The sequence below is a fragment of the Miniopterus schreibersii genome (genome assembly GCF_964146895.1).
Source record: "Miniopterus schreibersii genome assembly, chromosome: 11".
NCBI classification, from domain to species: Eukaryota; Metazoa; Chordata; class Mammalia; order Chiroptera; family Miniopteridae; genus Miniopterus; species Miniopterus schreibersii.
This window is the reverse complement of record NC_138111.1, coordinates 36,743,124-36,755,985: the sequence shown is the minus strand read 5'-3', so window position 1 is coordinate 36,755,985 and position 12,862 is coordinate 36,743,124. Positions and strand designations below refer to the sequence as shown.

The 12,862-nt window shown below is 39.7% G+C and overlaps 1 protein-coding gene across 5 annotated transcripts in view; it reads right to left on the bottom strand.

Annotated features, from left to right (window-relative positions):
• Positions 1 to 10,240, bottom strand: part of CARNMT1 (carnosine N-methyltransferase 1) — a 32,767-nt gene extending 22,527 nt beyond the window's left edge. The window contains exons 1-5 of one of the 5 annotated variants that reach the window (XM_081151799.1): positions 9,730 to 9,802; positions 7,490 to 7,543; positions 6,791 to 6,875; positions 2,298 to 2,493; positions 1,051 to 1,214 (exon numbers count right to left, since the gene is read on the bottom strand). In XM_081151799.1, coding sequence (XP_081007925.1) covers positions 1,051 to 1,214; positions 2,298 to 2,493; positions 6,791 to 6,852 — 422 coding nt within the window. In that variant the 5' untranslated portion in view covers positions 6,853 to 6,875; positions 7,490 to 7,543; positions 9,730 to 9,802. Of the gene's footprint in view, positions 1 to 1,050; positions 1,215 to 2,297; positions 2,494 to 6,790; positions 6,876 to 7,489; positions 7,544 to 9,377; positions 9,589 to 9,729 lie in introns of those variants that run through there. The other 4 variants (XM_081151800.1, XM_081151801.1, XM_081151798.1 and 1 more) reach the window with 4 other exon arrangements.
• Between the last annotated feature and the right edge of the window lie 2,622 nt (positions 10,241 to 12,862).

Sequence of the window (12,862 nt, the reverse complement as noted above, 5' to 3'; positions counted from 1 at the left end):
AAAAACTTTCTTTAAAAGACACACACACACACACACACACACACACACACGCACGCGTACTGAAATTTCTGGAAGGATATACCAAACTTAAAGATGCCAATCATTGAGGAGGGGAAGAAGATGAGGAAAAGTAACCTGTCTACAAGGATATTTAAAGGACAAACTGAATTCCATCCAGTGGTTCTCCTTAAACATATAGTCTCTAAGTCAGGGGTTTCTAACCTGACATCCAGGGACCCAAGGGGTCTATGGAGAGAATTCACTGGATCTATGAAGGGAATAGGAAAAAAATTACACTTTAATTTCATTAACCTTTAACTGTTACTCTCTTCTTCAATTATAAATGCAGGCAACAAATTGTAGTAGTTATGGGAGTACCTTTGGCTTTATCAACTATAGAAAATCACATATATTTTCACTTCATATCAGTTATTGAAATTCTCAAAATAATATATGTACCATACAGTACTTTCAAAATATAGTAACACTTGTTGCTAGATTTTAATGTGATATATGATAAAGAGCAGGTTATATTACAAATCATCTTTTTAAGTTTTTGGTAACTATTTCAAAATAACTGGTTTCTTGATAATCCTAGGTATTTTATCTTTAGATTCATAAATGCTATCCTCATGGGCTTCAGACTGCTCAAGGATTTCAACATTAAAAAGTGAAGTATCTCTGCTCCAAGTTATTGATCCCTCATTTGCTTACAAGGATGTTATAATGAGGAAAATTGAAGTTTTCAGCTTTTTGCTCTGCCATAAAGCAAATGATATAAAGACATCATTGATAATGAACATTCAAGCTAAACTTCTCATTATTTAATTTCTAATATCCCATATGTGCTAGAACAAAAATTATTCACAACATTAACTGCAACCTCACACAAAGCATCCAAGAACAAATATACCACCATACACCCACATATGAAAAAAAACACAGGCACACAGTAACTATAAAAATGAATCAAAACTGTGAAATGCCTCATAGAAAAACTCAGTGCTTACATAGCTTAAAGAAATTGGTTAAAAACAAGATACTAATTACCATCTCTCTTTTGGAAAATTTTTTAAAATTTCTTTAATGATTGGCTGGTAGCAGGCATCCCTTTCTGCTTTCCCACTTTCACACCAGTCTCTCACAAACTGTTTCAATGTGGATTTTAACTTATCCATGTCAAATGTAGATGCTGGCATAATCTTTCCATTCCCCTGTTTAAAAAAGAGAAATCAATTAGTTTCTGAGAAAAGTAATCAATCTTGAATATAGTTAAATAGATAAGCTTCTAAGAGGCTATATAGATGGTTTAGTGAATAAATATCACTGCCTCTCACCTCAACGAGATTTGAGTGCAGCTTGAGATACTAAATGAAAAGTCTGGTGGTCTCCCTTCTACCCTCAATAGATTATGATCCATTAATCATGAAACCACCATATAATTAAGCAGTCTTTACTCTGGAGAGGACCAGCACTGAGCTGTATGGAGACCAAACATTCTCTAAGAGAGAGAAGAAAGTCCCTCCAGATCATTGATGGGGCAGCATGGAGAGGCTCACAGTGGAGTGGCCCAACTGTATCTATCCTGTGGACACAAAAAGAGGACTTCAGTTTCTATTACTGCCAGTCCTTTGAGATTTATAAGTGAAAATAATTTCTTAAAATAAAAGATGACTTGCCCTGGCCAGTGTGGCTCAGTTGGTTAGAGCATCATCCTGTGCACCAAAGAGTCCTGGGTTCGATTCCCAATCAGGGCACATAGCCAGGTTGTGGGCTCAATCCCCAGTAGGGGTGTGTGCAGGAGGCAGCCAATTGATGTTTCTCTCTCACATCTATGTTTCTCTCCCCCCCACCCCCGCCCCTTCCTGTCTCTTTAGAATCAATGAAAAACATATCCTTGGGTGAGGATTAAAAAGTTAAATTAAAAAAGATAACTATCAATAAATACAAGATACTGGGCACAATGAATTTAGCAAGGGAAATTAATTTTACATAGCTAGTAAAGTTGTTTATAAAAATTTAAGTCACTAACTGTATGCCAGAACACTACGTGAAAGTGTATCAAAATACCAACAATTATCTTAGTATTTAAAGAAAAAAAATCAGTGAACAAATACAGTTTCTGGCATGCTGTTCTATTAAACCTAATCAAATGACTGAATATACAAGTGGAAACATTCCCTGAGTAGAGAAAATAACCCATGCAAAATTATAAAAATAAAATCCAGAAAGATAAAGACCTCAAAATACAGAGATTAAACTCTAAAATAAAAACAAATAGAACAAATTTCACATACATTTTCTCCATATTCTTTATTTTCAAACATATGTATGCAATCATTCACAATGGTCAGTAGTATTTCTTGATTATGATCAATGCATTTCCGGATCTTGTCCAAGTGAAGAAGAAACTGAGGAAGTAGTTTCTGTTGATTAGCTGGAAGTGATCGAAATTGTCTTTCCGTTCGGTTCACTCGCTCATGCATACTGATGCTAAAACATAAAAGATGTTTTTTAAATTGGCAAGAGAATTCTCAGCAGAGGGCAATCTTATTTTAAGGCTGTCTTTCTGTACAATTACTCCCTTATTAATGCTGGATACTGTCCTGTCACAATATTTTGGTTTCTTAAAGGATATCCACTTAGAAGGTTTTGTATGTTTTCACACCTTAGTACAAATTCTCTAAGCAGCCAAACAAAAGATAAACTGTTTATAACTACTAAAAGTAAACATCTGTACCAATGAAGGAGGAAAAACATTAAAGAGGATTAGTGTAAAATAAATTTATTTTTATGATTTCAATTTCCAAACTTAAAGATTTTCAGCAAAAGTAGCTGAATGCTTTAGATTTCTTCATGAAATTAAGTGTCAACCACACTGAATTTTTCAAAATATCATAAAAGATCTTATGTATTACAAAAGTAGTGAACAAATTAAAAATTGAAATTCTATAGCATTTTACATGACAATATTCACCTTTGCATTCTAAAAGTTTCCAAATAACTATGCCCTGGATGATGTGGCTCAATGGTTGGAGCATCACTGGATGCACTGAAGGGTCTTGGGTTCCATTCTCAGTCAGGGCACGTATCAGGGTTGTGGGTTCAATCCCCAGTTGGGGCACATGCATGGGGCAACCAATCGATGTTTTTCTCTCTCCCTCTCCCTTTCTTTAGAATCAATGAAAAACATATCCTCAGGTGAGGATTAAAAGTTTACAAATAACTCTAAAGGTCACGCTAGGGACTACCTCTTTATAAAATTTGAAAAGAACATCAAATGTTATATTCACAATGAAATGTGATTTTACTTCAATCAGATGGCAAAATTTAAAAGCGTATCTGAAATGCTGGTAAAAATGTGAAATAATTAGAATATTTACATACTGACTGATGGTGGGTGCATAAATGAATACAACTACTTTGGAAAATAATTTAGCATTAGTTAGTAAAGCTTAATATGCATATTCCCTTTGATCTAGCAATTATACTCCTAGATACATACTCAAGAAACTCCTGCAAATGGTCACCATGAAACATAAACAATCTGGACCACAGCACTGATAGAAATAACAAACGAAAAATCTGGAAACAACCCAAAGGTACATCACCAGTAGACTGAACAAAGAATGTACAGTATAGTCACACAATGAAATGCAGTTAAATTACTAAATTATAGCTACACATAGTAATATGGATAAAACTCAGGAATGTAAATATTTGTTGAAAAATCAAATTGTAGAAAAATACATGCCGTATAATTCCATTTTACATAAAAATAAACAATGTATTGTAGGAATGGAGCATATGTAGAAAAACTACAAGACAGGAAAGGAAATGAAAATTCAGGAAAGTGATGTGCTTGAGGGGACTGGGATAGGATAATTGTTCTTTTGTAAAATTGTGGGATAGGATAATTGTTCTTTTGTAAAATTGGGTGGTAGGCTCATGGGTGTTCACTGCATCATTCTTTACAGTTTACATATACAAACAAACAAATAAAGGTAAATGTTTCTTTTAAAAGTCCTTTGGCATTTACTTAGTATTAAATGAAAATAAAAAATACTTTTTCATTTGGTTGCCTGAATCTCTCTATTCATCCAAATAATTTTACCTTATGCCAAATCACTCTCTAATTTCTGAACAGCAATATTTAAGTTCTGAAGAAGCTCTGAAAAAACTTAAACAAAAGCCTGGACATGTTTTTAGGAGCTTGGGTGTGGTGGTATTCCGGGGTTAGAGGCAATGTGAAAAGATCAAGTTGGCATTGACTGGCTATACTGATGACTGCTTTTTGCCCGCTCACCCCCCACCTCCTTGAGACAGTCATAATAGTGAGCTCTGGAAATAAACAGATCTGGACTGAAATTCAGGTTATGCCACCTATTTACTATGTGACTTGGCGAGTTACTTCCTTTCTCTGTGCCTCAACTGTCTCATTTACAAAAGCATAACAACAACGATGATGATGATTACAGAAGCTATCATTTGTAGAGATTTAATAAATGCAAGGCACTAAACAAAGTCACTAAGTGCTTAAATATAGTAGGCATATCTAACTTATAAAAACTATTATGTTCACACTGAAAATATGAAAAATGCAGAAACGTAAAAGTATTTTTTTAATTAAAAGTATAATCCCTCTTTTAGAGGCAATCACTTCTAACTTTTTGGCATATTTCTGTTTTGTAGTTTAAGACAAAGTTATTTAGTGCCTTTCTAATAAAAACGTGACAGTACACAGATCAGCAGACACTTGGAAGTAGTTAGGAATGAAGAATCTCAGGCCCTACACAAGACATACTGAAATGTAATCTGCCTTTTAACAAGATCTCCAAATGATCCACATGCACATTAAGGTTTTAGAAGCATTTGTAATTCTTCATCTTTATTAGAGGAATTTCCCCAGATCAGAAGAGTTCTCAAGTGACTATATGGCAAATGACTGCAATGACTGTTTCATCTTATGCAACCAAATTTTACTTAGCTATTTCCCAAACAAATGGCACCTGGATACTTTCGCTTGTCTATATGATGAACTTTTTGTGTTTAAATCTGCCTGTATTTTAGAAAAAAATTAGCACAAATTCTCGAAAGAATCACCGTGTCAGAAAGGAGAGTATTTTTTTAAGTCTCTTGATACAAACCGATTTTCAGAAAGATTGTACCAATTTACATTCCTAGCAGTAGAGTATGACACTAAAGGAACTATTTAAAAGAGACCACAGTATGTTAAGTAAACAGCAGAGTTGCAACAGTTTACAATTTACTGTCAACAGATTAAATAGTCTTTTAGTACTTTATTTCTAGTATCCTTGGGCACTGGATGCCCCCTAATCACCCTCTCACCATACCTCAAAACTCAACATATCCAAACTGAATTTAGCACATGTCCCACCAAAAAAAACTTACATATTTTCCTACATTGCTGATATTGATGAATGGTACATCATACATCCACTCAAGTCAGAAACTAACAAGTCACCCTAAAATGCCTCTTCTCATGGCCCACACAATCCATTAAGCCCCAAATCCTTTTGATTCTACTTCATAAAACTATCTGCAAATTACACCCCTCTGCCCCCAGTGCTTTAGCTCAGGCCCTCATTATGTCTCCCAAAGATTACTGAGAGGCCTGCTACCTAGGAATGCTGTCCCCAACCTAACCTCCCCATCAGATGAATTCTAAAACACAAGTCTCATCTTTGTCACCATTTAAGCTCCGTATTTCAGCATACGTAAAAAGCCATCAGTAAAGATTCAGTGAAGCTCCCCCTAGGTGCCACTTTTTGTTCTCCAAGGAGACTACTTATTTGCATGATAGTAGAGTTAAGTTCTGGATTGGTCAGAAGGACCTAACATATTTGAGGTCAATTCCTGCTACAGAAGTGATGTAACTACACAGAGTGCAATGCGATGTAGCATATCCTTTAACCCTTGGTTACTTAATAGTATGCCAAGCTATCTATAACATATACCTACAGTGACTTTCTTGAAATGAGGTCTTACCAAAGTTGAGAAAAGAGTCCAATTCTTATTGTACTATTATAACTGGGGATATTTTCACTATTCTGGAAATCCTTACATTATGAGGAATAGAGTGAAGAAATATAATGGAGTCACTGTAGTCAAACTGCTAATTACTAAAATAAATTAGGTTCAGGTACGAGGAAATTATTTTATTCTTGTTTTAACTAGCCTGGGAACTTAAATTTTTGAACTTTCCAGTTCTGTGGTAATGCCTGGATATACGTGAGACCTTCGGATAACCCTCTAATCAGCCTCTGTCATGTATCCAGACCACCTGACACCACCATCCAGACTGCTTAACATCTGACTGATAACCATCCTGAACCAATCCTAGTTTTAAAAACAGAGGACTAATTAGTCTCAAAAATTCACATTTTACTGTAAGAACTCAACTTTTTTCTCTTCTTCTAAACACATCTGACTTTTTGCCTAGTTGTTTCCAGTTTGCATACTCTAAGACCCTTGAATAAGCATCATTTATTTCTAGCCAGAGCCTCCAGGCTCTTTTTGAGTGCATCAGACAACTTTTTGAGTGTGCTTTAAGACAGGGGTGGCAAACCATGCTCCCCAACCCCCACCCCTGGTCCTTGATCTGTTTTATAAAAAGGTTTTACTGGAACATAGCCATGCCTACTTGTTCACATAGTGCCTATGGTTACTTCCACAACAAGGGCAGAGTTGAATAGTTGTAACAGAGACCACTTAGCCCTGAGAGCTTAAAATATCTATTGCCTGACCCTTTAAAAAAAAGTTTGCCTACCTTGCTTTAAAGGAATGTTTTACAACCTTCAGACTCTCCTTGGTTCTGAACACAGTCAGCATAATGAGGCCACATCTTCTGGCAGCTAAGGGGAGAGAGTAGTCAGCAGCCATCTTTCCTTAAGGGTATATCTACCTCCAGCTCTCTCTAGAAGGCTGGTCTAGGCAGTGACCCCAACTCTGACTTAGTCACCTTTCATCAGGGTGGGTAGATGCTGGGTCTGAGCCAAAGGCCAAGGTCACTGACCCATCCCTCTGACCCTGTTGAACTACTCTAGAATTCCAAACAGAAAAGCATACCTTTTCAGAAGGAAAGTCTGTCTCAACTCAATTAAAATAGTTATTAAATACCCAAGGTTAAAATTGTCCTACTAATATCACTGCTTACTAACGCAGGGTAAAATCTTAGTAAATGACTTTGGATTTAAGGCCAGACGCTACCACAATTTGGTTGTGTAACCCTGGGCAAGTTACTCATCTCTTTATATGCCTATCCCCTCACCTGTAAAAATGAGCTCTACATCTCAATTTTAAAAAATCTCACCTAACCGCTATTTCTAAAGGTAAGACAACTCTAACAAGACCTTTGATTTTTCAACGGTAGTATTTTCTGTGTCAACTAGGTACCTTCATTCATAATACAAGTAGTATTTTAAGGCTTACAACACTTTTTTGGTATTCATTACAATGCCATTTTTACCTTAGAATATGTTCATCTAAGCAAAATCTGTAGGAAGCACAAAATTGGTAGCAACTGGAAAGAGAAAACATTAATCAAAAGACATTTCTTGCCCTATGACTTTAATCTAAATCTCCTATATATTGACTAAAAGGCATTTAGAAATAAAACCAAACTCTGTGGCTACTGAGACTGAGGAAGTAAATTTTTAATTGTATTAAGTTTTAATTAATTTAAGTTTTAATTTAGCCAAATGTAATTAGCAGCCAAGACAGTGGACGGTGCAAGTCTAGATCATAAAATGCTGGAATGAAACAATCCAGTGTTTTCTGCTGCACAATGCTTTCTGTAACCCTAATCCTTTCAGTGATATTTTAAAAAGCATATTTTGTATCGTATATTAGTTTTAGTCTAGAGATTTAAAGTGTTTCATCATAGAGTACATACAAATAATAAGGATTGCTATTAAAAAAATGAAGTTTTCCTCAATCCTATATTAAAATGGTAAAGAGGGATGAGAGTATAGGAAATTATCACAACTAGAACATGCACACAACTGCCCTTTTTTATATTGCCACACTTGGGTCCTAGATCCAGGTCAAAGTCCCTCTGCCCCCACAACAAAAAGGCCCATCTGATAGCTAGTCATAAATATAAATTCTAGATTAGTCCTAATATTTTAGACCTGGGTACAAACACACATTTTAATTAATTATGTCCATTATATTCCCAAAACATTTCCCAATTATCTTTCTAGATTCTTCAACAGTAAAATGCACAGGACTTTTCTGTATCTACCACTCTTAGCTATCTAATGACAGCTGCTTCTCCCGCCTGTGTGGTTCCTCCAGGCACAATACTTACATCAAATTCAATTCTCTGGTTGTCTGCCTTCCTTCCTCTGTTGATACTAAGTAAAATCCCCATACTACTAATTTCCTTTGGGACTCTATAACTAATGCAGTCCACGGTTTCTATCCCTGTGCTTCGTTAGTAAATTATTTCATCAAGATCTCTGAACTTCAAAAATTCATGTGACAAATGTAATCAGATTCTAAACAACTTTAAGCTTTTATTAAGCGAGTTTCTAAATTCAGAATAGTAACAGACTAGTTTACCAACTGGTCACAAATTGACAGACTATTTGGGAATGACAAATCTATTTCTTTGCTTCTACCTCTTATTTGTTAAAAACAGAGCTTCATATGGCAAGCACTAGTGACATAAAAATAAATGAGGCTCAGTCCCTGCCCTTGAGGAGGTCACAGTAGAGCAATAAAAAGTTTGCATAAAGCACAGCAGAAGCCCATCTAGGGGAACAATTCTTCTCGCGGGGGAGGTCATGTCTGATTACAACTGCAGACTCAGAATGTGTCCCTCGGTGGACTCATCTCTTACACGAATAAAATACTACCTTTACCTGCAAATCGAGTTGATTTAAGTCCCTTTCAGGTCTCTGAATTAAAAATTTTGTGGCTAAGCTAGTTTAACATCTATCTAGAAGAAAAGTAGAAGAAAGTTTTAAGTTCCACCAACGTACCAGGCTCATGGTGAGAATTCAATACATATTTGCAAAATAAAAGATCACAAAGGTGGCTCTCACCGTGACTCCCCTCAAGACTCTGCTTAATTAGCAAATGTTAGAATATCCGGACCACCTCCGACCTTAATCTCACCCACCAGTTAAAGACAAGGAGCCGCCTCAGTCACTCGCTCACCACAATGTGCCCGAGCTTCTACAGCGCCGTGGGGGTGGGGCGGAAATCTTAGGCTGTTCTCACAACAACTGGCAACAGTTTGGGAGATACATCCTGCCGCATCCCACGTGGAGGTCAACTCGGGCTCTCCGTGTTCAGTTTGGAGACCACTGACAACACAAACCAACCATGCCCAGCACTGGACAACTTACCACCATCGTATCTCCTGTCTGAAATTGTCACAGAATTTTTCCGGTTACCACCCCCCACACACACTGGCTTCAAAGCCAAACCTTTAACGAGGGATGGAAGGCAACAGAGCTCATCTGATCCTGAGGTCAGAAGGCAAGAGACCGAGCAGCTGACGGGTGCGCAGGGCCGAGAGGGGATACGGTGGTGCGAGGTGACTCGGGGACCCCGAGGTCAGCTCAGGCGGCCCGGTCCGGGAATCCCGGAGGCGTGGCGGCCGAGGAGGAGCGCGGGCGGCGCCACCGTTTCGGCGGGTTCGCCGCAACCAGCGGACACCCGGACGGGCGGAGCTGGGGTCCGCCACGGGCTCCTTACCCGTAGTAGCGAAAGGCATTAATGATCTTCCAGAAGTGCTCGCGCTCCAGCCTCTCCTCCTCTTCCTCCGTGTTGCGCGTGGCTACCGCCGCCGCCGCCGCATCCACGGCGACCGAGCCCAAACGCCCAGCGGAGAACTGCACTTCCACCTCCCCGCTCCCGCCGCGGCCGCCGCGGCCGCCGCCACCTCCCCCGCAGTCCTCCCGCAGCTGAGAGGCGGACGGCGAAGGGCGCCGCCGTCGCTGCATAGCTGCCGCGGCCCTCAGCCTGGCTCGCTTGCGTCTCGCCGCGACGGAAAGCGTGGTGGCGGCTGTTCGGCCTTCCTCTAGTCACGCCCCCAGCTCGCGGCGCGCTCCGCCCCCGCCGCCCTCAGGCCTCCAGCCGCGCGGGGCTCCGCCGGGTCTTCACGGAGCCCGGAATGAGCGCGCATGCCCGCGCGAGGGTACGACGGTGGGCCGCGCTGCCTGCGCTCATTCGCTACCGACCTTCGGCGACGGCGCGTGACGTCACTACGACACGCACAGTGGGCGGGGCAAAGGCCGGGTGGGAGGGGCGCTGGAGGAATCCCCTGGTGGCGATGGCCTGACACCTGCGAGCGGCCTCGTGGGTGCGGCTCAGGAGCCTGCCATCGCTGGGTTGTGGAGCAGGCGACTGAGCCAAACGGCTAGCAGAGGGGAAGGCAGAACAAAAAGCTAAGGTCCGATGAATTTATTCGGAATTTTTATTTCACAAAGTCTCGAAGGAAGGTTTTGCAGTCAGCCCAATTTAAGTTTCAGTCCATTTCCTAAGTGAATTTCTACTTTTAAGTACGTAAGGGGGGAGGGACACCATCACCTTGTCAGTGTTTAGGGACCGGTGTAAAGTCCTGTCGCGCCCCGATTGGCAGCGGCAGCAGACAGGGAAGATGCAGGACCCTGACTCCAAGCGGCCCGTGCCTTCGGAGACCACCGGGCGCCCGGGAGCCTGAGGGCCGCGGGCGGGCGCGGCGCCCACCAGCGCTGGCCCTGCTCTCTTTAGCTGCATCCCCCCCCACCCCACCCCCGTTTTCCTCTGGGCTGATAGTAAAACAGCTGTCCTACCTGCATTTAATGTTATTCTTAGGAAATAACTTATTCCATTTAATTTAATCTACCACCCAGCAAATCAGTCTTTCAAAACAATGCTGAAAGGGAAAGATTGTTTTATGTAGAAGAGTTAAACATGCCCAGGGACCACAAATTTTGTTTAAAAGATGCAACCATACTGAAAATGAAGTGGATTCTTCTTTTCATCATTTAAATTAATAATTGAAATAAAGGGACTGTTCAAACAGGTACTGTGGTTATTCTTTGTTAATGTCACAGTGTTATACAAGATTTTTATAATACAGGGGAGGGCAAAAGTAGGTTTACAGTTGTTTGTATGGAAAAAAGACAGGCAGGTTATGATCATTACAATGGCTTTATTATAACACAAAAGATGTCACATTCTTGTAGTCTATTTACTGTACTCAAGTACACTAGAATAGAGTTCTCACCTGCCTTTGCCCAGCCCCGTGTTGGTTGATTCTTGTATGTGCCCTGACCAGAGAGCGAACCTGAAACCTTGGTATCAGGGCAACGCTCTAACCAGCGGAACTACCCAGCCAGGGCTTAAGGCAACTTTTAAATGGTGTCTTAATACAGCTAAAATTCTTTTAATTTTCTCCCAAGAAATGAAAATAGGGCATTGAAAGGGTATCTATACTCCCATGTTCATTGCAACATTATTCACACCAGCCAGGACATGGAAACAACCTAAGTGTCCGTCAGTGAGTGATGAATAAAGAAGATGTGGTATTATGTACATATAAATTAAAGTTCTGAAGCTTTTATTTATAACTTCCAGCTGTTTAAAAAATGAGAGCATGTCTATCCAATCTTAGTAATTAAGACTATTTGATGGGGTACCAATTATGTATAGGCAGAAAGGAGAGAAGGAAGAGGAAAGATAGAAAGCATATCAGGTAAAGCTGTTTCTTAATTGGGGAGAGGACTGACCTTAGCTCTCAGGCAAAGAGATTTATCTTACCTTTCCAGCTTCCTTTCTCCAGTCACTAGATCACAGGATGGATTCTTCTTCAATTCAGAAAACTGGCAAGATTCAGTGATTTGGTGGATAGAATAGAGAGAATGTGGGAATTCCCAAAGGAGTAAAGTCTAGAATGGAAAAAGAGAGGCAAGTACCAGCTCACAATTCCAAAACTATTGACTACAGGATTAATGGAGCACACAATTAGAGCTATACTTGAGTGCCTTGTCACTAACCTTCCACTTTCACAAATTTTAGACTTTCTCTCTGTCTTTAAATAAGAGCTAATATTTAATGAGCACATATCCTGTGCCAGATTACTATGCTAAAATGTAAAGCATTTGCATGAGTTAAAAATGTAATCCTCACAGCAACTTTATAAAGTTTATGTCTACTTTACAGACAAGATGACTAAGCCTCAAAATAGATTCTGCTCTATATGACGGACACAAAAGCTCTGGTTTTCATTACCATATTATACTCTTCACCAAATAAATAGAGAAACTCTTACATTTCTTTTAGCTGGGTGACAATATTTCAACCCCCAAACCAGAATTTTTATAGTTAAAGAAGAGGGGCAGATGGAAATTGGGAGGCATTCTCTGCCACATTCAATAAATCAGCACAGTTTTCCTCTAGCGTTGGAACAGATCACTGTTTTTTCAGCTGAGCACCAGATGAAGTAAATGGCTTGAATTTAGGGGTTGTGTTTTCTAAAGAGTCAAACCGCATTTAGCACTGTGGAATGCTCATACTATTGTGTATTTGGGGGCTGATGGGAGATCTTGTAAATATGCATCTTCTTCCATATTACCAGCCAGGCATATATTCACTTTCTCTCTCCTGTCCTCTCCCCTTCTCTCTCTCCCTTCCTTCTTCCCTCCCCAGCCCTCCTCCCCATTTTAAGCCTATATAGTTGATTGGAATTTGTTACAATGGCATCTTTATCCTGATCGCTTTTCCATTCACCTTTTGAAATAAGTTTAGATTTCAGAAAAGCTCCAAGAGTAGTACAGGGAATTTTCATATTCTCTTCACCCAGCTTCCTCTAATAACATCTTGCATAACCATAGTACAATGGTCG